The sequence below is a fragment of the Acartia tonsa genome, chromosome 13 (genome assembly GCF_053477335.1).
Source record: "Acartia tonsa isolate MP-2025a chromosome 13, ASM5347733v1, whole genome shotgun sequence".
NCBI classification, from domain to species: Eukaryota; Metazoa; Arthropoda; class Copepoda; order Calanoida; family Acartiidae; genus Acartia; species Acartia tonsa.
The window spans coordinates 24,464-47,339 of NC_137272.1; the positions used below are offsets into that span (position 1 = coordinate 24,464).

At 31.7% G+C, this 22,876-nt stretch overlaps 3 protein-coding genes across 3 annotated transcripts; all 3 read right to left on the reverse strand.

The window, feature by feature from the left end:
- Positions 1-2,742: 2,742 nt before the first annotated feature.
- Positions 2,743-4,504, reverse strand: LOC145303690 (uncharacterized). Its single transcript, XM_080145291.1, has 8 exons — positions 4,424-4,504; positions 4,226-4,315; positions 4,028-4,096; positions 3,903-3,944; positions 3,722-3,796; positions 3,542-3,628; positions 3,262-3,363; positions 2,743-3,168 (listed from the first exon to the last, which is right to left on the reverse strand). The coding sequence occupies exons 1-8, from the start codon at positions 4,490-4,492 to the stop codon at positions 2,863-2,865; spliced, it is 840 nt and encodes a 279-aa protein (XP_080001417.1). The 5' UTR covers positions 4,493-4,504; the 3' UTR covers positions 2,743-2,862.
- A 4-nt stretch (positions 4,505-4,508) lies between these two features.
- LOC145303691 (uncharacterized) lies at positions 4,509-5,924 on the reverse strand. The gene is made up of 7 exons (XM_080145292.1): positions 5,862-5,924; positions 5,715-5,780; positions 5,583-5,630; positions 5,382-5,450; positions 5,189-5,287; positions 5,055-5,108; positions 4,509-4,946 (listed from the first exon to the last, which is right to left on the reverse strand). Exons 1-7 carry the CDS (start codon positions 5,919-5,921, stop codon positions 4,620-4,622), a joined length of 723 nt encoding a protein of 240 aa, XP_080001418.1. The 5' UTR covers positions 5,922-5,924; the 3' UTR covers positions 4,509-4,619.
- A 157-nt stretch (positions 5,925-6,081) lies between these two features.
- Positions 6,082-7,522, reverse strand: LOC145304365 (uncharacterized). The gene is made up of 8 exons (XM_080146232.1): positions 7,409-7,522; positions 7,152-7,205; positions 7,017-7,070; positions 6,888-6,938; positions 6,720-6,779; positions 6,534-6,629; positions 6,379-6,450; positions 6,082-6,288 (listed from the first exon to the last, which is right to left on the reverse strand). The coding sequence occupies exons 2-8, from the start codon at positions 7,158-7,160 to the stop codon at positions 6,082-6,084; spliced, it is 549 nt and encodes a 182-aa protein (XP_080002358.1). The 5' UTR covers positions 7,161-7,205; positions 7,409-7,522.
- Between the last annotated feature and the right edge of the window lie 15,354 nt (positions 7,523-22,876).

Sequence of the window (22,876 nt, forward strand, 5' to 3'; positions counted from 1 at the left end):
CTCCAGAGACCTGAGCGTGTCTGTTGGCATTAAAGGTATTGATTTGCTGTCCATCGATGCCTCGCATTTTTCGAACACTACTCAAAATGTTTTTAGTATCAAGATGCAAGATAACCTTCCTAGGAATCCCATTTATTCCTTGTTGTTGTCCTACTCCACTAGTCAGGACAGGGAAATAAAACCATTCTTTTGGGTGGGTATCTTTTGTTATGCCAAAGTAGGAATAATACTTTGCTCGGATGGGCAGAAATTGGTTCTTCAGGAAGTCATACATACCCTTGTCCAAACTGATAGTTGGAGTTCCTGTTTTGGTTGATAGTAATTTGTTTTGTGCCATTGTGTTGCAAGGATTATTTCCAGATATTACATGGACAGTAACCCTATCTAGATGATCACTTCCCTCATTAGCTGTACCTAAACCTTGCAAGGTGAGTAAAACATAGTTCTGCTTTCTGTTTCCATCATTTGTAGACATCAGATGGCATATTAGTTGGTTGGCTTGTTTCCATTCTGTATTCATTCTGTCTTTATCCATCTCAGATATTTCACACTTAGTTGTCAGAGCATCTGTGATCATCTTGTTGACAACTTCAAGCTTAGCTTCCATCATTGGTTTGAGAGTTTTGTTGGCATAATTCATGTTGTCAATCATTTTTTGCAAGGTATCTTCTTCTGACACTAGCACCTTGATTTCTTTTGAACTTAAAGTTTTTTTCTCTAAGTCCCTCATTCTTTGCAAAAGTTTATTCAGTTCTGCTGGCACTACATACTGACATGCATTGCGGTACCTTTCCAACATTATTGCATTATGGTATGCGCCTGCCATAAATGGCTCACTGTTGATTTTATTTAGTAGAAACAATAAGAACTTCTGCAATGCATGTATCTTTATTTTCTCACTGGCAAATTGTTTGGTATGCAAGTCAACACATTGTTTGAAGGAAGAGCCTGGCACTGTAAACTTGAATTGAAATGAATCTTCATCCAGAGGATTAATATCTTTGCCTTCGCAGGGGACCAAATCACTGATCTTGGATACACCATTTTCTTTAAGTGTGGAATACAGTGTTTTTGGTTTGTTACTGAAAATGTGAAAAGCATAATCTGTCAGAGTCTTTGCACTTCCTTCATATTTGAGGAAATCACTGAGAACTTTCTTGTCTTCAGGAACCAAGTGGCTATAGTTGGATTTTTCAAAAAACCTTTCTTTGTTCATCTCTTTGTAAGACTTGGTTGCCATCATTAGACTTTGTCTGTCATATTTTTTTTGTTGTTCTGTTCTCACTGGGGCTGCTTCATGATGAATAAGACTTTCAGTTACAGCTTTCCACATATGCAACTGTTCCTTCTTGTTTGTTGGTAGGAGGCCATCAAATGGGGTAAGTTGTTTTTCTTCTTCAATGTCATCTAAGGTACAAGAAGGGAGTTGGCCATATGGAAAGCCACAGTTTCTCTCAAATTCGGTCACTGAACTCCTGGATAATGAGTTTACATTAGGTTGAACTTGATTAGCAGGAGTAGGTTGGTAATCTTTGTCCTCATAATTGTCCTTATCTTCATCTACAGATTTGTTGATGTTGATATATTTGCACTTAAGTTCCAACATGTGCCGCTTTGTGAATCTGGTTTGTTGTGTTGAAATTGAACACAGAGGACAAGTTTTCAGATCCTCAGCACTTGTATAGTAACCAAATACTTCTTTTGTAATCTCTCTCACTTTGTTGATTTTTTTATCCTTGATTTCTTGAAGAGTTTCTTCAGTAAGTGGACCACTTAGAAGTGCCAAGATCTTAGACTTCCACAAGTTTCTTCGGTCGTGGTTGTCATCTACTCTTACATGCTTTTTCCTTGGCATTGGTGACATTTTTGTTTTCTTGGGTTTCTTTGCCATAGCATAAGTAATTGGTGGGAACTCGTTTTTTAAAAAACACAAGTTTCCAAAATAGCAATTTTCCAAATACTTCATGGCGACTTGTTCAGCAACTTGTTTAGTCACATCAATGTTTGAGTTCCTAAAACAAAAAATTATCAAGCATAAATAAAAGTATTGCAGTTTTCCAATCTATTTGATAATGATGATTACATAACAAATTGAAACACAGTGTTTACTGAAATATAATAATTTGCTTAAATTTACCATTGTTCACATGGAAGATGCATACAGAAAGAAGACATAATTTCTCCACATGATACAATATCTTCTATTGGGATTGACTGCCTGTCGAATCCCCTATCTGCTAAGGTGATTCTGTAGGATAGGGGACTTTCCATTATTCTAATCAGAGATTGCCTTTTCACATCATCAAGAACAAGACAGGGATGAACATCTATGTCATTGAGTATTTCCTTCAACTTAACCAGGAACCTGTAAATAGCATATGGTTAGAAAGAAAACTTAAAGATTATATCACATATGCATTGAAACCATTGTTTAAAAATTAGCATGATAAATTACTCACTCATAGTTTTCATGATAATAATCAGCCATCTTGCTCTCGTTGTCCTTGATGCTGTTCATTGTTTCTTCAATGAAGATCCTCTTGCGATCTACATCTTCAAAACTCATCCTTAAAAAGGAAAAAGATTTGAAAGATTTATGCATTTATCTTGATATTACATTAAAAATATTAGTGATGATGAAAATGTTTGCAATAAAAAGTTACTCACCAATGCAGTAGATCTCTGAACTTGTTAAAACATTCAGGATGCTCAACCAGAAAAGATCTAAGAGAAGGCATGGTATCTGAAAAAATAGATTTTTTTATTTCTTTTATTTTATTTTTTGGTAAAAAAATAATAGTTAGGCAATTAGGTCAATAACAGGTCAACAAAGAGTTGAAGGCATTTCATGGTTATGTTGAATTATTTTGACTTTGGTCTGCCAACTGGTAGACCTTTTTCTTTCATGTTTTTAAAAGCCAACACAGCCATGTAACGCCCAGCATCAGCTTTCATGAATTTTTTACAGAGGTTGGTTTTTTTGTTGCCTTTGGTGGGCTTCCCAGTGTGGAACACATGTTTCAAGATGTTGGTGTTGGTCGTGAACATTCCATCCTTCTTCTCTTTTACATTCTTCCAATCTTCTCCATGTTCTGCAAAGTTCGGGCACACATGCATCTTTAGGTAAGCCAAGGTTGTGCGATAAACCCTATCCTCTCTTTCCGTTTCCTAAATACAAATCATTATCAGCCCTGCAATATTATGAAATTATAAATAAGAAACAAATTCCTAACCATATGATTTTTCATTTAGAAAACATACCTTAAGATCCTGTTCCATGAGTTCATCCAAGGTAGGACGGTCAACCATATCATTGGAGTTTTCATCATCAGTAGTAGAATCAGAGGATATTTCAGAATCATTCTAAACAATAATGCAAGTGTTATTATTTTAATAAGATAATTTAATAAAACTTCTTGCTTGTCTCAGCAGAACATGTATTGATCCCCTAACTACAAATCATTATTAGCCCTGCATTATAAAGAAATTATAAATAAGAAAAACATTCCTAAACATATGATTTTTCATCTAGAAAGCATACCTTAAGATCACGCTTCATGAGAATAGCCAAACGATGGCGGTCCACCATATCATCTTTTTTGATCTTGACTGAACATTTATTGATCTCCTAAATACACATCATTATTAGCCCTGCTTTATAATGAAATTATAAATAAGAAAAACATTCCTAAACATATGATTTTTTTTATAGAAAACATACCACAAGATCTTGTTCACATAAAGCAGCTGTATCTATGAACTCACTATCAGAATAATCTTGTGGTTCTGTTTTGATCTAAAAAGAACACATTGTAATTTTTGGATTCAATGCATTATTTTGATAAAAAAGGATTATTATAATATATATTAATTTATAATATAATGCAATTTATAAAACATACCTCAACATACTCTTCCATATCTTCATCCCTCTCAAACTTAATCTAAATATAATTTATGATAATTGATGGCATAAAATTATTCAATATGCATTGTCCATGAATTTATTTAGTTTATCCCTACATACCTCAATATTAGAAATATCCTTGGAGTTTTCATCATCAGTAGTAGAATCAGGGGATATTTCAGAGTCACTCTAAACATTATTACATTAATATTATTACATTATATTATTACATTAATAAGATAATTTAATAAAACTTCTTGCTTGTTCTAAAGTAGTAGAGTACTTAAAAGTTTGAAAAGTATAATTAATAAATCTTACTTCTACTGTATTGGAAGAGGATTGTTCACAAACAGTTGTGCTTCCAGTAATATCCATACTCATAGGAGTAATCTCAACACTTTCAAAATCCTATAAATAAAACATCACTATAGACAACTACCATGTATAAAAGTGTTACTGCTTTCTAAGCTAAGATAATCAAAAGTCACAGTATAATTTTTATTTTGGATAATTCACCTCTGAATTATAGTTCTCCATCTCCATATCACCCAGATCTCTGAACTTATTAAGGATATTTTCAGCCATATCAAAGTGATTGTATCTGAAAAAATATATTTTTTGAGTTTTATTGTTTTTTTTTCAAAAAAATAATGGTCAAATGGCATCATATCATATCCAATATATCCAAGAAGATGTCAAGCAATACAACTTCTCAGTTGAAAAGCCTTTTCATCAAATTGGCTTTGCCCTTATCTGAGATTGGTACAGCATTCTCGGCTTTGAGTGCTGCATAAACAAGTAGACAGTTGTATCGCTTGACATCTTCTTTCATAAATGCAATACATTTTTCAGTTCTACTATTAGATTCTGGGCCTTTAAGGTGTTTAATCAGATGAGTAGGGTTAGGTAAGGAGTAAGTTTTCCCCTTATGATGTTTTTTGTTTGGACAGTTCTTCAACATGAGATCTTGGAAGATTTCTTTATCCAATGGTATCTTCTTCACCCGGACAGAGCACTCAGAATGAGGAAGGGCAACATCCTAAATACAATTCATTACAATCATATTGAAAGTATATTAATTGTTATTTCATTTCACAAAATATGTAATATTTGACAATTACAATTTCAAATCCATTATTATTTTTACCTGGTTTTCTTTATCTGACGAAACATCATCTTGTTCATCAAAATGAGAATCATCCTAATTAAAATTCATTATAAGACCATGAACTATATGTAAATTAAAAATAATAACTTATGACTTTCAGTTAAAAGACTTACATCAAATTCAAGAATCACTTCACAGAATTTACTGAGGTCTGGTATATCCAATGGGTGGTCCTCCTCTTGTGGCTCTACCTCACCAAGATTGTCTTCATTCTAAATAAGATTCAATCTTTGACCCCACTGACATTATAATCAAAAAACAATAATGTAAATCTTTAACATGAGATCTTTAATTTAGAAAACATACCATTTCGATTTTATCTTCATCACCCATAAGTTCATTCATAAGTTCATTCTCCGTCATATCTATTTTAATCTAAAAAGATCACAATGTAATACCAATCTAAATCATTGCATGACTTTTAACATAAACATATAGGCCTGAATTGGGTCATTAGCATAAATTAATTAAATTATTATTGAAATGTTAAGAGTTAGATAAACAAACCTCTAACTCATCAAGTCTATCTTGATCAGAAACAGTTTCTTTCGCCTTCTAAAAAAAACAGAATGTCATATTTGTAATGCATATAATAATCAAAAGAAAGCATAATTTTCATGAGACTAATTATATGCATACCTCTAGAGGATTATTTTCTTCATTGTTTGTCTCAATCATTGGGGTAATCTCGACTGGAGTGAATTCCTAAAAATAACACATTAGTATTTTCTTTACTAAGTTAAGATAATTAAAAGTCACAGTATTATTATATGTTGGTTGATTTACCTCTAGGTTGGGCTCAATCTCCATCTCCTCATAAACTCCACATTGTTGAGATTCAGACATTGTTGGGCTGAAAAAATTAATTATTTTTCTTTTTTATAATGTAGAAAAAAATAATATCATAAAAAATGATGAAAAAAATTGTTTTTGTTTGGTTTTCTTTTTTTTTTGGTTAAAAAAATATAATTTACACTAAAAAATAAAATGAAATGATGACAAATAATTATTTTTTAGAGGAGAATGACTCTTTTAAGTCATTTATAATTTTCTCCTTGTTTAGATCATATACTCTTCTTTCGTAACAAGATTTCACTCTACGATCATTTGGGTTGATTGGATCCAGATGTTTCAACAAGTTTCTGCGAGTTGTGAACATCTTACCACAATGTGGAAAAATACACACTAACTCTGTTGTACGTCTTTTAGCAACCTTAAAAGTATATTAATTGTTAACTCATTTTACAAGATATGTAATATTTGACAATTATAATTTAGAATCAATTATTATTTTTTTGATTACCTGCTGTTCATCATCGGAAGATTCAATAACTGGTTGAGCACATCTGACACGTTTCCTTTTTATTGGACTTTCCTATAGAAAGATAATTTTAATGTCATGATGTCATTAAAATAAAGGTTTCTATATATTTTCTGCAATATAATGATAAAGTAAACCTGTGAAGTGTCAGATTCTGTAGATGAATTTTTTGTTAGTTTGCAGTCAGCATCATCTGTAGAGTTGTTATACTGTTCATCCTGTAGACTTTCATCCTATAGGAAGGAATGATAAACAAAAATAAATTTTATATATATTTTCTTATATTCTTTAATATCATGATAAAAAGAAATAGATTACCATACCTCTGAACTTTCAAAATCATTTGGTGAATCACTAGAACTGGTAGCAAACATGTCTACACTCTAAACAAATATGTAATTATCATTATCTTATTTAGATAATTTTAACAAAAATAGAATTATTAGCATGTAAAATACAATTAACATTTTGAAAGGATGATAGATGAATACCTGTTCTCTCAATGATTTTGAACAACAAGGAACAGCAGTATCAGGATTATTCTAAAGTAGTAAAGTTAGATTACCTTTTTTAGATATTTTTAATTAAAAATAAGTTATAAGGTGTAAAGAGATGGCTACCTGAAATGAATCTCTCCTATTTCTGCGCAGTATTTCTCCATCATGTGTGTCATCCTAAATTATGTAGAAAATGACTATAGTAAGAGAAACTATTTATGAAATAAATATTTTAAAATATGTTTTGTTTAAACTTACTTCAGACATATCTGTACTAGATGCAGATTGTTCACAAAAAGAACGTATGGAATCCTTAATAAATAATCCTTTATTATTATTGAAATAAAAGCTTTATAATTATTTAAAAGATTAAAAACATTTAAGAGAATTAATTTTATAAAAATTATTTATCAGATGTAAATGATTATGATTATAAATATAGATATTTTGAAATGTGTTTTGTTTAAACCAAAAATTAACTATGTGAAAAAGTTTTATTTAAATTAATTTCTTACTTTAGACAAATCTAATGTGGAAGAATCTTGTTCACAATTAGTAGAACTTTCAGATGTCAGAGTATCCTAAATAAATAAAGATATCAATAATGAAATGAAAACACTTATTTAAAGTATTTACTTAAATAAAAGATATTTAGTAGAATTATAATTATAAGAAATCTTAAACATCTATATTGAAATGAAATTGCCAAAAAAAAACAACCAAATAACGGCTGATTTTTGCCAATCAAAGGCCTATTTCAGCCGATATAGGTTAGGTTAGCTTACACTAAGTTTAAAAATCTTGTCATTTCTTTATTTATTAACAAATCTACAAGTTTTAAGTATCTAATGATATCAGCGCGACGAGCCAGTCAAAAAAGCCCGATGTAAACGAGGTCGTCAGAGGCCTCTGGCGGCCTCCAGCCTCGAAAAACTAAAAAAGGTTTATTCTTTCTAAAATCTTTAGTTTTCAACGGATTTTAACGTTTTAAGCCTCTAGAAGCATCTACTCATCAAGGGAAATCCGATGGTGTTATCGGCTGACCAATTTTAGCTGATTAAAGGCCGATTTCAGCCGATTTCAGCCGATTAAATGTTAGGTTAGCTGACACTTGTCATTTCTCTATTTATTAACGGATTTACACGTTTTAAGTGTCCAATGATATCAGCGGGACAAGCCCGTCAAAAGTGCCTGATGTAAACGAGGTCGTCAGAGGCCTCTGACGGCCTCCAGCCTCAAAAAACTAAAAAAGATTTATTCTTTCTAAAATTTGTCAACTTTAATCGGCCGAAATCGGCCTTTAATCGGCGAAAATCGGTCAGCCGATAACACCATCGGCTTCTCCTTGATGAGTAGATGCTTCTAGAGGCTTAAAACGTTAAAATCAGTTGAAAACTAAAGATTTTAGAAAGAATAAATCTTTTTTAGTTTTTCGAGGCTGGAGGCCGCCAGAGGCCTCTGACGACCACGTTTACATCAGGCACTTTTGACGGGCTCGTTGCGCTGATATCATTTGACACTTAAAACATGTAGATCTGTTAATAATTAGGGAAATGACAAGATTTTTAAACTTAAGTACATTTTGTCAACTAACCTAACATTTAATCGGCAAAAATCGGCCTTTAATCGGCCAAAATCGGTCAGCCGATAACACCATCGGATTCCCCTTGATGAGTAGATGCTTCTAGAGGCTTAAAACGTTAAAATCCGTTGAAAACTAAAGATTTTAGAAAGAAATCTAACCTAATACAGAAAAGTACAGCCAAATGATATTTTTTTGTAAATTTATAAAAGTTTACTTGGTGGAAAATTTAGAAAATATTAAAATATATAAAATATTGAAATTTATAATAATACACATTCTGTCTATCAAAATGTATACCCATATTTTTTTCATATGGATTTCAATGACTTTAAAAGCTCAGACAAGGAGGGCCTACCCACAGGGCATGGCAGCTACTTGGCGATTGCATCCAAGTAACCATAACTCCTACTTGCCCTATTCAGATTTTGGCCTGAATTTCCACTCTAGTGGATAAGCTACCCCTACAGCTTAGCATTAAAAGTCCCCCAAAAACCTAACCTCTAACATCTAACTACCTTGTCTATCTAAACAATATCATATGTAGCTTAATTCTTCACCTATTTAGAAACCCTCCTATAAAAAATAAAAGAGTCTCCGGGACAGCTCACCCAGTCAAGACTTAATTGATATTTAGCTAAAATAGGTGAACAATTAAGACATCTCCAGCCATATGATACTGCCACTTAAAGGGACCATCCCAAGCCTAAAGCACAGCTGCGACGACAGTAGGCACCCTGACTTCTGTCAAGGATTTCTCTGCGGGGGGGAAATGTAAAAAGAAAAAATTGGCCAAGCTCCTTTTTTTCCTAAGTTTATGGAGATGTTTCTATGTTGACATCTAAAAATTAACTAACATAGATTTACAAATTACACCCTATTTATAAACTCACATGTGTTGTTATAAGCAAAATTTGAGTACTGAATAGAGAGCATTGAGTTGAGTTGGGGGTGGGAAATTGTTTTGCAAATACCTAGCCTCGAAACCTGATACCTGCAATAAAAACAAAATAAAAAAAAACTAAATTTTTTTTATAAATCAAAAATGGTTTAACTAAGAGTTTCCTGAATTTTTTTACTGATTTTAAATCAATTTGAATTTTTAAAATCGGTTTATAAACAACCGAGATACAAAATGGTTCAATGTTTGGTTAGATTAAATGTGAAATTTGATCTCAATGAATAAAAATTTTTTTAAAAATTTTAAAGAAATAAAAAATGGTTAAACTAAAACATTCCTGAATTTTTTTACTGATTTTAAATCAATTTGAATTTTTAAAATCTGTTGGTAAACAACCGAGATACAAAATGGTTTAATGGTTTGGTTATGTCAAAAATTTATTAAATCACACATACAGCTTCATGTATCTTTTTCAAAAGGTCTTTAGGAGTAGAATTGAAATCCTTTTTTTTTTTTTGAAACCATTCATAACCAACGGTTTTAGAATATTTAGAACCAAAAATATTGGGTTAGGTTAGCTGACAAAAATGTCATAAGTTTAAAAATCTTGTCATTTCTCTATTTATTAACGGATTTACACGTTTTAAGTATCTAATGATATCAGCGGGACGAGCCCGTCAAAAGTGCCTGATGTAAACCAGGTCATCAGAGGCCTCTAGCAGCCTCCAGCCTCAAAAAACTAAAAAAGATTTATTCTTTCTAAAATTGGTCAACTTTAATCGGCCGAAATCGGCCTTTAATCGGCGAAAATTGGTCAGCCGATAACACCATCGGCTTCTCCTTGATGAGTAGATGCTTCTAGAGGCTTAAAACGTTAAAATCCGTTGAAAACTAAAGATTTTAGAAAGAATAAATCTTTTTTAGTTTTTCAAGGCTGGAGGCCGCCAGAGGCCTCTGACGACCACGTTTACATCAGGCATTTTTGACGGGCTCGTTGAGTTGATATCATTTGACACTTAAAACGTGTAGATCCGTTAATAAATAGGGAAATGACAAGATTTTTAAACTTAAGTACATTTTGTTAGCTAAACTAACTTTTTATCGGATTTTAATCGGCCGAAATCGGTCAGCCGATAACACCATCGGATTCCCCTTGATGTGTAGATGCTTCTAGAGGCTTAAAAAATTTCTAAAAATGTAAAGACCAAAATTTTGTGACACATATTACCATTTTTAGAGAAAAATAAAGAAAAATTAATTTAATAAATAGTCAAACTTTAAAAGGGTCTCAAACCTGCAACCTTTAAGATATAAACTTAATTTCTTGTACAATAATAGGAAATACAGTAGTCTATCAACAAGATTTGAAATTTTTTAAAAATCTTTAAAGGCCTTGAAGCTAGAAGGCTAGTAGGGACAAATCAACAATGTTTGGTTAGGTTAGGTTTGAGTTGACTGACATTCCAAAAATCAGTTGGAGGTGGTAGATAATTATGAGAAATGTATAAACACACAAAAAAAGATTCAATATATCAATAGACAAATAAGAATTAAGTGGTTGAAAAGTAAAAAAAATCTTAGAAACATCAAAACTTTAAAATAGCCTCAAACCTGCAAATTTTCAGATTTGCCCTTGATCTGTTGTACTATAAGAGCAAATAAACAAGTCTATCAACAAGATTTGAAATTTTTAAAAAATCTTTAAAGACCTTGGAGCTAGAAGGTTTGGTTAGGTACAACCAGGAATGTTTGGTTAGGTAGGTTAAAGTTGACCGATTTTCAAAAACTCAATTGGAGATGATACATAATTATGAGAAATGACTGTGCACTATATATTGTTTCAATATCTTAATAGACAAAAAGGAAAATTGTGTTTAAAAGAGCTTACTGCCAAAAAAACCATAATTTTTTTTTTCAATGCTTGGTTTAGAACCTTTAACCTTCCACTAGAGCTGTGACCTGTTAGCATGTTATAACTGAAGGTCAGACATTTCTAAAAATGTAAAAGACAAAATTTTCTAACACATATTATCATTTTTATCAGGGAAAAATGGATAAGAAAATAATTTCAAAAACATCAAACTTTAGAAGGGCCTCAAACCTGCAACCTCTGAGTTATGGCATTCATTTGTTGTACAATAATAGAAAATATATATATTTATCAACAAGATTTAGAATTTTTTAAACATCTTCAAAGGCCTTGGACCTAGAAGGCTAGAAGGGAAAAATCAACAAAGTTTGGTTAGGTTTGGTTTGAGTTGACCGATTTTCAAAAAATCACTTGGAGATGGTACATAGTTATAAAAAAATGTATATACACAATAAATGGTTTCAATAACTCAATAGACAAACAAGAATTACATTGTTGTAACATAAAAAATCAGTAAAAAACATGAAAACTTTAGAATAGCCTCAAACTTGCCATATTTGAGATATGGCATTGGTATGTTGTACAATAATGGCAAATAAATAAGTCTTTTATCAAGTTTTGAAATTTTGTTAAAATCTTAAAAATCCTTGGAGCTAGAATGCTATTTAGGTAAAACCAGCAATGTTTGGTTAGGTTAGGTTGTGGTTGACCGATTTTCAAAAAATCAAATGGAGGTTGTTGATAATTATGAGAAATGCATATGCACAATAAATGGTTTCTATATCTCAATAGACAAACAAGAAATTAAGTTTTGTAGGATCTTATCGTCAAAATATAGCCATTTTCCACTTTCAATGCAGGGTTTCGAAACTTTAACCTTTAGCTACAGCTTTGTCCTTTTAGTATGTTATAACTGAAGGTCTGACAATTCTAAAAATATAAAAACCAAAAATTTTGGTCAATTAGGAGCTGAGCTACGATTTTTTAAACATCAAAATTTCATTTTTGATCGGTTTTTTGAGGCTGGAGGCCGCCAGAGGCCGCCAATCACTGCCTTGAGAAGGAGCAAAAATGACCAGCTCGTCGAGCTGATATCATTAGAAACTTAAAATGTCCAAATCGGTCAACCAGCGCCAAAATTATGAAAATACTTAACCTGGTAAAATTTATAGATAATATTCTATTTTCAAAATATGGTCTATTTTTTGGAGTCTAGGTTAAAAAAAACCATAAGTGGTTGAAGGAGTCAAAAAATGGTTGGCGACCATAAAATATGAAAAATTTCTTTTTTTATTTTAAGAAAATCATCTTAAGCAAAGTTCATTGTGGTGTTAATAGTTTTGGAGATATTAGCCCAACTCACTTTTTTTTTTGATACTCATTTTCTCTATTGAGTTGAGTTTCGTACTTTTGAAGCCTAATCTAAGCTAGCCTAACCAAACTTTTTAGGGATTTTTTCACTAGCAAATGCTTCTTATGCCATAAGGTATCTGCTAACAAAATGCTAAAGTTCCCAGACTGATATTTCTATGCCTAGGTTAGGTCCCCTAACCTAGAAAGGTGGGTAAGAACAACCTAACCTAACCTAACCTAACCTAACCTAACCTAACCTAACCTAACCTAACCTAACCTAACCTAACCTAACCTAACCTAACCTAACCTGAGTTTATGACGATTCTAACGGTGTGCATAACATTTTTCTACTATCAACACAAGCTGGGCAATTTGAATTTGTAATGATCCAAAAATCTTCCAAAAATAGGTACTTTGGAAAAACCGGTTTTTAAGGCATAATTTGTTAAAAATCTCTAAGTTTTTTTTTTATTATACAAAACTCCCCAACCCAATGAAGAAATTAAGATATATATCATTAACTTCTGTCAATAGCAAGTGGGTTAAATTAAGTAAAAATTTTGTCTTATTAAAAAAAACACCCTGTATAAGTATAGAATAGTAACACCTTCATCAGTTTACAAATTAAGATATTATTTTAAGTCTAGATAGATAACAAAATAAAGGAAATAATGTCTTTGTACATCACCATTGATTGATCCAGGTAGAAAACAAAATGATACCAATTGATATCTTGATGGACATGCCCAAGCGTGTTGAATCCTGAAAATTGTCAAAGGTGTCACAGAAAAACACTGGGTTTAAAAGGACTCTCCACAGAAAAAACAACTTTGGATTTTTGAAAATCTAACCTGAAACTATTATTCTCTGTTCAATTTTAGGCATTTTTTGTTTTTGTGGCATCGTGATCGAAGCCCTTTGAAAATTTTGTCCGCCGCCTATTTGTACTACCGCTATAACAATATATTCTACACTTTACCTCCACTCAATATATGTTCGCCGCTAAAGAACATTTTCTCCATTCCAGAGATTTAACTCGCCAACCCCTATTCATTCTCATACGCAATATTCTCTCCCCTCATTACAATTCATGCTACAAATGAAAAAATAAGACAACGTAGCTTGGAGAAGTAGAGAAAAGGCCTAGAACCTGTAAGAAGCTTCACTGCAAAGGGTAACCATATTGGTTCAGTTATTAGTAAGATACTTTATTACACATTGCACAGACAAACAACCTGCTACTTTTATATAAGGATAGAAGTTTACAATGCTATTAAATCTACTCATCAAGTCTTCATATCAAGGATGACAACATCCATAAAAGTGAAGATCTAAAAGCAAAAGGATGGAAAGACAAAAGAGCAATAACTCTTGTAGAGTGTTAGAACTTGAACAGCAGGACATTGATTTCTAAGTCTAAACACAATTGTACATAAATTTGATGCAAAACTGCGTAAATTTAGGAAACAGTAGGGACATTCTTTCATTTATAGGATTTGATTATAGAGACACCTCGCTTATAATACTGTGCCTTGTTGTCATTATTCCAAAAACCAGATAAATAGGATAATCATACTATATAAAAAAATGTCAAAATGTTAAAAATCAGCAGATTTTAAATGGACGTACATACTTTCTGATTATCGAGTTTCTATGCTTTCTAAATGATACCCAACTGTTAGAGGAATCACCAGGCAAAATCGATAGGACTATTCTAACATGTCTTTTTTAATAATTAAATAATATCCAACAATGACTAAACAATACTAATATTTTTGTAGAAATAAATTGAAGAGTTTGGACAGGGGTCTAATGTGATAAGATAATGGACGATAAATGTATTACATCCCTAATGATAATAAATAAGATTACTCCTTCCAAAGATTAAAATTATTGGTTGAAAAATTTCTCAGTCCCCTTTCCAATGACAATAAAATAACTACTCTCGATCATTGGTCAGCATTAAATCTTTGGATATTTATATATTGAATTTTTTATGGTTGGTTCCAAGTTATCAAAGTCCAAACTTTTTTTAACAATAATTTTGATTTATTTCTTTTAGCAATGCTGAGAAAAAATATTTGCACTTTCACTCAGATTACCTTGCTGAGTACTGAAATATCCTCCCCAAATATAGGGAGGGTGAAGATACCCTTGCCCGAAATAGCTATAAACTGTCCTAGGACTTATGAGAAGCTACACTGTAAAGGAGAACCATATAAGTTCAGCGGTTAGCAAGGCCGTACAGAGAAACAGACACATAATGATTCATAAGGCACACCCCACCCAAAGGCGTGTTAGGTTAGAAAAAAAAACCCGCAGAAATGGTTTACACAGGAAGTACTGGGACCTTATGGTGGTTTCAGAACATGCTTTCTCTAAATTGAGTTAGTAGCTTCCGATAGTAGAAAATTTTAAAATTACTTTTGGTGATCAAATATTACTTTTATTTTTAGACTACCTTCACCTAACCTGCTTTATTGTCTTATTTTGTCTTTCGTGTTTATCATGCAAATTTGCTGACATTGCAGTTGAAATGACAGATATTGGAGCTTTCTAAAAAGGTCTCAAACATTTTTCTAGCTCTAATACTTTTTTAGATATCTTATTTCAAAGTAATGCTGTAAAATCATCTTTTACACAGCAAAAAGTTGAAATATAAAATTAGTTATTTTAGAGAAAATTACAAGTATCTTCATGTAAATCTTTCTAATATTGCTCCAAATTGACCAAATTGGACAGTTAAGGTGCCTAAAACTAACTACATTCAATGGACAATCCAAATCCACACTTTTTGAGACTTTAAAAGTTAACAGGAGAAGGCTAAATTGAAATATCAAAGAAACAAATGTAATTTAATTTTAATTAAAAATCACTATTAAGGCATTTTTAATAATGTAAAAGGAGTTTTAAGGTACAATAAACTCAAAATTAATTATGATTTATTATTTTTAAAAATCTCAGCACTAGTTTAGAGTACTTAATAGTGTTTATCAACAAAAAAAAATGTGGCCTAAAAATAAATTGTTTTTTTTTAATATATGTGAGATCATCCAACAAAGTCTTTTAATTACTATGTTTTTTTAGTTAAGGTGGCAAAAACTAATTTTGTTTCATAAGGTTATAAAAAATCTAAAAAGCCAATCAACTTTTCTTATAAAAAATTACTAGAATTAGTAGATTACATTTGTAACCTACTTAGAAATGATTAAAATTCTAACCAATTTTTGGTTTATTTTCAATGTTTATGTCTATTTTTCTTAAGATATGTTTCTATTGGTTCAAAATATCAGATGATTGTGTTTTATTGGCTTTCTAATTACAAAGTGACAACTTTATAAACCATAACTTACCTTAAAATCTTTTCTAAAGTCGATTAAATTTCAATTTTTTTTTTTTTAAATAGGAAATATTTTTTCCTTTAGCATTTTTAAAAATCACTTCAGCATGCTCCTATTAGCTTATATAGTCTTACAAACTATGTATTTGGATTGTCCATTGAAAGTAGATAGTTTTAGGCACCTTAACTGTCCAATTTGGTCAATTTGGAGCAATATTAGAAAGATTTACATGAAGATACTTGTAATTTTCTCTAAAATAACTAATTTTATATTTCAACTTTTGCTGTATAAAAGATGATTTTACAGCAATACTTTGAAATAAGATATCTAAAAAAGTATTAGAGCTAGAAAAATGTTAGAGACCTTTTTAGAAAGCTCCAATATCTGTCATTTCATCTGCAATGTCAGCGAATTTGCATGATAAACATGAAAGACAAAATAAGACAATAAAGCAGGTTAGGTGAAGGTAGTCTAAAAATAAAAGTAATATTTGATCACCAAAAGTAATTTTAAAATTTTCTACTATGGGAAGCTACTAACTCAATTTAGGGAAAGCATGTTCTGAAACCACCATAAGGTCCCAGTACATCCTGTGTAAACCGTTTCTGCGGGGGGTTTTTTCTAACCTAACACGCCTTCGGGTGGGGTGTGAAGGATAAGATCAGGTTCTCATCCAATCATGTATAGCATCATATTCCAGATAATTTTCCACGGGGCTAGAAAATCTAGTATTTATCTTATAATTTTTCATTTAAATCCACGGAAAGCTGTCAATGAATAGCTATTCCAGTATTAAAGTAATTTCTGCGGTTTCACAAATAACAAAACGAAGCATAAAGGGGAGGGGGTTAATGCAACAACTTAGTAATCAATGAGTAAATTGCACTTAGAATTCGAATTTTGATCTGAAATTTTGCATGAGTAATCCTTGGTAGGTCTATTTTCCCTAAATTGAACAAAAATTTGGAAAAGTAACAACTTGGTTTAATTCATGGTAAATTGTAGATGCTGCATCTAAGTTTCAAATAAATTGAACATGTGAACGCTATTTTTAAAGAAAAGCTTCCCTCCCAATTAAATTAAGTAAGTCATAATTATGTGTATGAATAATTTGATACACACGCTGACCTTGACAGACACACTTCTTTTAATTGGAGCAGAGCTTGCCCTCTGACTTTTAAGGCGAAAGTCATAGTTATCACAGCTCAGAATTAGGCAACCTTTATGCACTATTTGGCCTGTTTCTTATTAATATACACATATATATGGACCATGTAGGCAAACCTATTGTAATTTATCAATGTTATAATTTTATATCCAACCATATACCTATTGTAATTTATCAATGTTATATGTTTATATCCAACCATATACCTATTGTTAATTATCTATTTAACTATTTCTGTATATGAGCCATACCTTTTTCTCAGATAACTTTCTTATCCAAAGTACCATGAACAATTTTACGCTCACGCTAACTTACAAACACAGTCTACAGACAGACAACACTCTAAATCCAAATATTTAGTTTTCTTTATAGCTTGCAAGCACTTTAAAACTCAGTTATCATTTAACTTGCAAACCAACTGATTCTCCCTCTTCTCTCCTGGCTTAAGAAGGTAAATGGCATAGTTTATTTAGCATGCATTGTTTAGTTTAAATTTAGGTTCCTTTGTACTTGGCATATATTGTGCATATGACTTTTGTTAGAGGCCTAACTATATGCACAATCATGACTTGGACTTAGGCACATCTCATCCTACGCTACTCACACTTACTATAAGTATTATGTAACATTAATATCTGACTGATCTATATGTAAATACAATTAACTTTATTAAACTGTTATCTTTCCTTTTAATACTTTACTATACTGATCTTATATTGATCTAACATCAAAAACCAACCTTTACTCTTAGGTTAAAGCACTGTAATACCATGCGTGGGTATTTATGAATCGCCACGGATTCAATAAATTTGTATTATAATTGTGGGAGTAAAAGGACAAAGCATTCTATACTGACACTGATGTTGAGAATACTTATGGGTATTTTATTTAAATTCTATTTTTAAGCAGTACTCATGAGAGAGCATTCCCCACATTCAAACCCATGGGCAAGCGCCCTATTCACACTACCAAAATAATAGTGTATCGCTGCGATATGACTTAAGATCTTATACATTCAGTCAAATGGCCGGTAAGATTGCCACCAGCCGCACATCCGCTGAACCGCCTGAGGATGAGCTACTAAAAAGTGGTAATACATGTGGCTGAGCCACAGACACACAGATCATTCCCTTTTTATATCAAATCATCTAGGATTAAGCTAGAAAGGTGTTTAAGGTGTCTATAGAAAGCTCTTTGCATGCCCTAACAAAAACTCTACAGGATATGGGTTCTATCTCCAATATATAAAATAAATCTTCAAGATTTTGTATTTTTTAAAATTCCTGTTGCATAAAATGTGTTGTAATATTAGAGACCCCATATCATTTCAAGTTTATTGTCAGGCAATAATTCTGCATCTTCAGACACCTTAACCACCCTTGTAGGTCAATCCTAGCCAATTTGAGACAAGAAAAAATGTATTGAGAACTGCTACAAAAACTGGCAGGATTTTTTAAATAAAAGATTTTAGGGAAAAAAATCACTTTTGTCAAAAAATTCCAATACATGCGAATCAGAAATTACCTCTAATTTATGAATAAAGCTTAAAAAAACATAATGACATGATAAAAAGTATGATTTAAAAAAAAGTTTGGATGAAAAAAAGGATGTTCTTTAGACTTATTTTTAACCAAATTCTAGTTGCGAGTTCTTAATGGAACCAAGACAGGCATCATCATCATTGCCATATCATTCATTAGCGATCAAAATAAAAAGTTTTTTGGAAGTATGTTTTTTTTGGGTAGAAATAAAAAATTGACCAGAATAACCCCACGCCACCCTAGTTGATTCCTACATAAGGGGGGGGGGGGGGTTTTAATGCAACCATCTCGTAATCAGTGATTAAATGGCACTTAGAATTCGAATTTTGATCAGAAATTTTGCATGAATAATCCTTGGTAGGTCTATTTTCCCTAAATCGAACAAAAAGTTGGAAAAGTAACGGCTGGCGGCTCAGCCGTTTAGCCGTTTTTTGCCTATTTTCAGGGCAAATTCATCATTAATTACGTAGGAATCAACTTTTTAAAACATATCTTTGGTTTAATTCATGTTAAATGATAGCAATAACCAATTTTTAAATTTCTAGTACCAACAGCTACCGGCTAGAACCGTTTGATAAGGTTTTTGAGTGAGAAAAAGTATTATGTGAAAATAGGTTTCGTGACTTTTTTGCTCTTAAGATAGTAATAAAATGGCAAAACAGCTGAGCCGCCAGCCGTTAGCCATTACTTTTCCAACTTTTTGTTAGATTTAGGGAAAATAGACCTACCAAGGATTATTCATGCAAAATTTCTGATCGAAATTCGAATTCTAAGTGCTATTTAATCATTGATTACGAGATGGTTGCATTAAAAACCCCCCCCTTAATGATAAATTTATCCTGAAAATAAGAAAAAAACAGCTAAAAGGCTGAGCTGCCATTAGCCATTACTTTTTCAACTTTTTGTTCAATTTAGGGAAAATAGACCTACCAAGGATTACTCATGCAAATTTTCATATCAAAATTTCAATTCTAAGTGCCATTTACACATTGATTACGAGATGGTTGCATTAATCCCCCCCCCCCCTTTTTACAAATTTTGTATTAGCCAACAAGTCTGGAAATAATCTAATAATATATTTTTTTTAAAGCGAAGCCATTCTATAATTAGGGTCGGTCAGTCCGTCAGTAAGTCCTTCCGTCAGTCCATAACGGTTAGCTCTTTTCGTTAACTTAGGCATGTTAGTTGTCCTATGAATTTCAAACTCTGCATGGTGATTCCTGTAGTAGTTAGGTACAATTTATAAAGCGTAACAACTCTATAATCGTTACCAGAAAGTCCGTACGTCCATTTTAAACATGTTGATTTAACTTTTTTAACAACAAGTTTTATATGATAAAATCATTCGATTGATCTGATTTTTCGAATACTGATTTCTTGGACAACAAAGCATCTCTATACTTAAATCCTAAAAATGTAAGTATTACAGACAATTTTCCACGAATATCAAATTAAGATATCATAAAAATAATACCCGTATTGTTAGGCCGGACCATTTAATATCCACGGAAAGCTGTCTATAATACGACGCGATGAATAACTATTTTTGTTTAATAAAGATGGTTGCGTCTAACAGTAGCGATAAACTGTTTATTTTATGACTTTTAGCCTACTATGTTTTTTTAAGCGAAGCTTTTCTATAATTAGGGTCGGTCCGTCTGTCCTTCTGGTATGTTAGAATTGCCCTATCGATTTGCATGGTGAATCCTGTAGTATATAGTTACGTAGCAACTCTATAATCGTTAGATTGTCCGTACGTCAATTTTAAACAAGTTGAATTTTAACTTTTTTTTAACAACAAGTTTTTATATGATAGAATCATTCGATTGATCTAATTTTTGGAATAGTGATTCCTAGGACAACAAAGTACATTGTTATAAGCAAAGCATCTCTATACTCAATTCCTAAAAATGTAAGTATGTCCTTAAATATTATCATGTATTAGCGTAGTTTTTCAACAAATTTGCTTAAATTTTGTTTATAATTTTATACATTTATATTCTGATTATTCAGTTATGGCACTCTACAAGTGTCAATGTTCGTTTGTCCTACCGTTTCAGAGCTTCGCTTTTATGGATGTTGTCATCCTTGTTGTTTTATTGTCATTGGAAAGGGGACTGAGAAATTTTTCAACCAATAATTTTAATCTTTGGAAGGAGTAATCTTATTTATTATCATTAGGGATGTAATACATTTATCGTCCATTATCTTATCACATTAGACCCCTGTCCAAACTCTTCAATTTATTTCTACAAAAATATTAGTATTGTTTAGTCATTGTTGGATATTATTTAATTATTAAAAAAGACATGTTAGAATAGTCCTATCGATTTTGCCTGGTGATTCCTCTAACAGTTGGGTATCATTTAGAAAGCATAGAAACTCGATAATCAGAAAGTATGTACGTCCATTTAAAATCTGCTGATTTTTAACATTTTGACATTTTTTTATATAGTATGATTATCCTATTTATCTGGTTTTTGGAATAATGACAACAAGGCACAGTATTATAAGCGAGGTGTCTCTATAATCAAATCCTATAAATGAAAGAATGTCCCTACTGTTTCCTAAATTTACGCAGTTTTGCATCAAATTTATGTACAATTGTGTTTAGACTTAGAAATCAATGTCCTGCTGTTCAAGTTCTAACACTCTACAAGAGTTATTGCTCTTTTGTCTTTCCTTCCTTTTGCTTTTAGATCTTCACTTTTATGGATGTTGTCATCCTTGATATGAAGACTTGATGAGTAGATTTAATAGCATTGTAAACTTCTATCCTTATATAAAAGTAGCAGGTTGTTTGTCTGTGCAATGTGTAATAAAGTATCTTACTAATAACTGAACCAATATGGTTACCCTTTGCAGTGAAGCTTCTTACAGGTTCTAGGCCTTTTCTCTACTTCTCCAAGCTACGTTGTCTTATTTTTTCATTTGTAGCATGAATTGTAATGAGGGGAGAGAATATTGCGTATGAGAATGAATAGGGGTTGGCGAGTTAAATCTCTGGAATGGAGAAAATGTTCTTTAGCGGCGAACATATATTGAGTGGAGGTAAAGTGTAGAATATATTGTTATAGCGGTAGTACAAATAGGCGGCGGACAAAATTTTCAAAGGGCTTCGATCACGATGCCACAAAAACAAAAAATGCCTAAAATTGAACAGAGAATAATAGTTTCAGGTTAGATTTTCAAAAATCCAAAGTTGTTTTTTCTGTGGAGAGTCCTTTTAAACCCAGTGTTTTTCTGTGACACCTTTGACAATTTTCAGGATTCAACACGCTTGGGCATGTCCATCAAGATATCAATTGGTATCATTTTGTTTTCTACCTGGATCAATCAATGGTGATGTACAAAGACATTATTTCCTTTATTTTGTTATCTATCTAGACTTAAAATAATATCTTAATTTGTAAACTGATGAAGGTGTTACTATTCTATACTTATACAGGGTGTTTTTTTTAATAAGACAAAATTTTTACTTAATTTAACCCACTTGCTATTGACAGAAGTTAATGATATATATCTTAATTTCTTCATTGGGTTGGGGAGTTTTGTATAATAAAAAAAAAACTTAGAGATTTTTAACAAATTATGCCTTAAAAACCGGTTTTTCCAAAGTACCTATTTTTGGAAGATTTTTGGATCATTACAAATTCAAATTGCCCAGCTTGTGTTGATAGTAGAAAAATGTTATGCACACCGTTAGAATCGTCATAAACTCAGGTTTTTAGATATTAAAGAACTATTCCTTTGCTACACATAGTTCAGGAGCTACGTGGTAAAATGTTCCAACTGACTTAAAACTTTTCAAACTTTCTTACATTTTCCAACGTAGCTTCTATACTACAACTAGCATAAGTATGAAACATATATTTCCAAAAACTAGAGTATATGACGATTCTAACGGTATGCATAGCATTTTTCTACTATTAACACAAGCTGCGCAATTTGAATTTTAAAAATGTATGCATTTTTGCACACCTTTTAAATTTGTCATGATCCAAAAATCTTCCAAACATAGGTACCCGGTTTTTAAGGCATAATTTGTAAAAAATCGCTAAGTATTTTTTTCTTATACAAAACTCCCCAACCCAATGAAGAAATTAAGAAATTAAATAATATTTTTGTCTTATTAAAAAAAAACACCCTGTATATACAACCACTAATTAAAATCTCAGGAATAATTTTTAAAAAGTATTGTAAACAATTATTTAAGAATTGCAGGTG

Excerpts from the sequence above, each read along its gene's own strand:
- LOC145303690 (XM_080145291.1), bottom strand. The coding sequence starts at position 4,492 with ATGGCTGAAAATATCCTTAATAAGTTCAGAGATCTGGGTGATATGGAG. Across the intron at positions 3,797-3,902 it reads ATATGGAAGAGTATGTTGAG|ATCAAAACAGAACCACAAGA; the intron begins GTATGTTTTATA and ends TGTTCTTTTTAG. Across the intron at positions 3,364-3,541 it reads TCATGAAGCGTGATCTTAAG|AATGATTCTGAAATATCCTC; the intron begins GTATGCTTTCTA and ends ATTATTGTTTAG.
- LOC145303691 (XM_080145292.1), bottom strand. The coding sequence starts at position 5,921 with ATGTCTGAATCTCAACAATGTGGAGTTTATGAGGAGATGGAGATTGAG. Across the intron at positions 5,451-5,582 it reads ATAGACTTGATGAGTTAGAG|ATTAAAATAGATATGACGGA; the intron begins GTTTGTTTATCT and ends TGATCTTTTTAG. Across the intron at positions 5,109-5,188 it reads AAGTGATTCTTGAATTTGAT|GATGATTCTCATTTTGATGA; the intron begins GTAAGTCTTTTA and ends AATTTTAATTAG.
- LOC145304365 (XM_080146232.1), bottom strand. Across the intron at positions 6,939-7,016 it reads ATAGGAGAGATTCATTTCAG|AATAATCCTGATACTGCTGT; the intron begins GTAGCCATCTCT and ends TTACTACTTTAG. Across the intron at positions 6,451-6,533 it reads CAGAATCTGACACTTCACAG|GAAAGTCCAATAAAAAGGAA; the intron begins GTTTACTTTATC and ends ATCTTTCTATAG.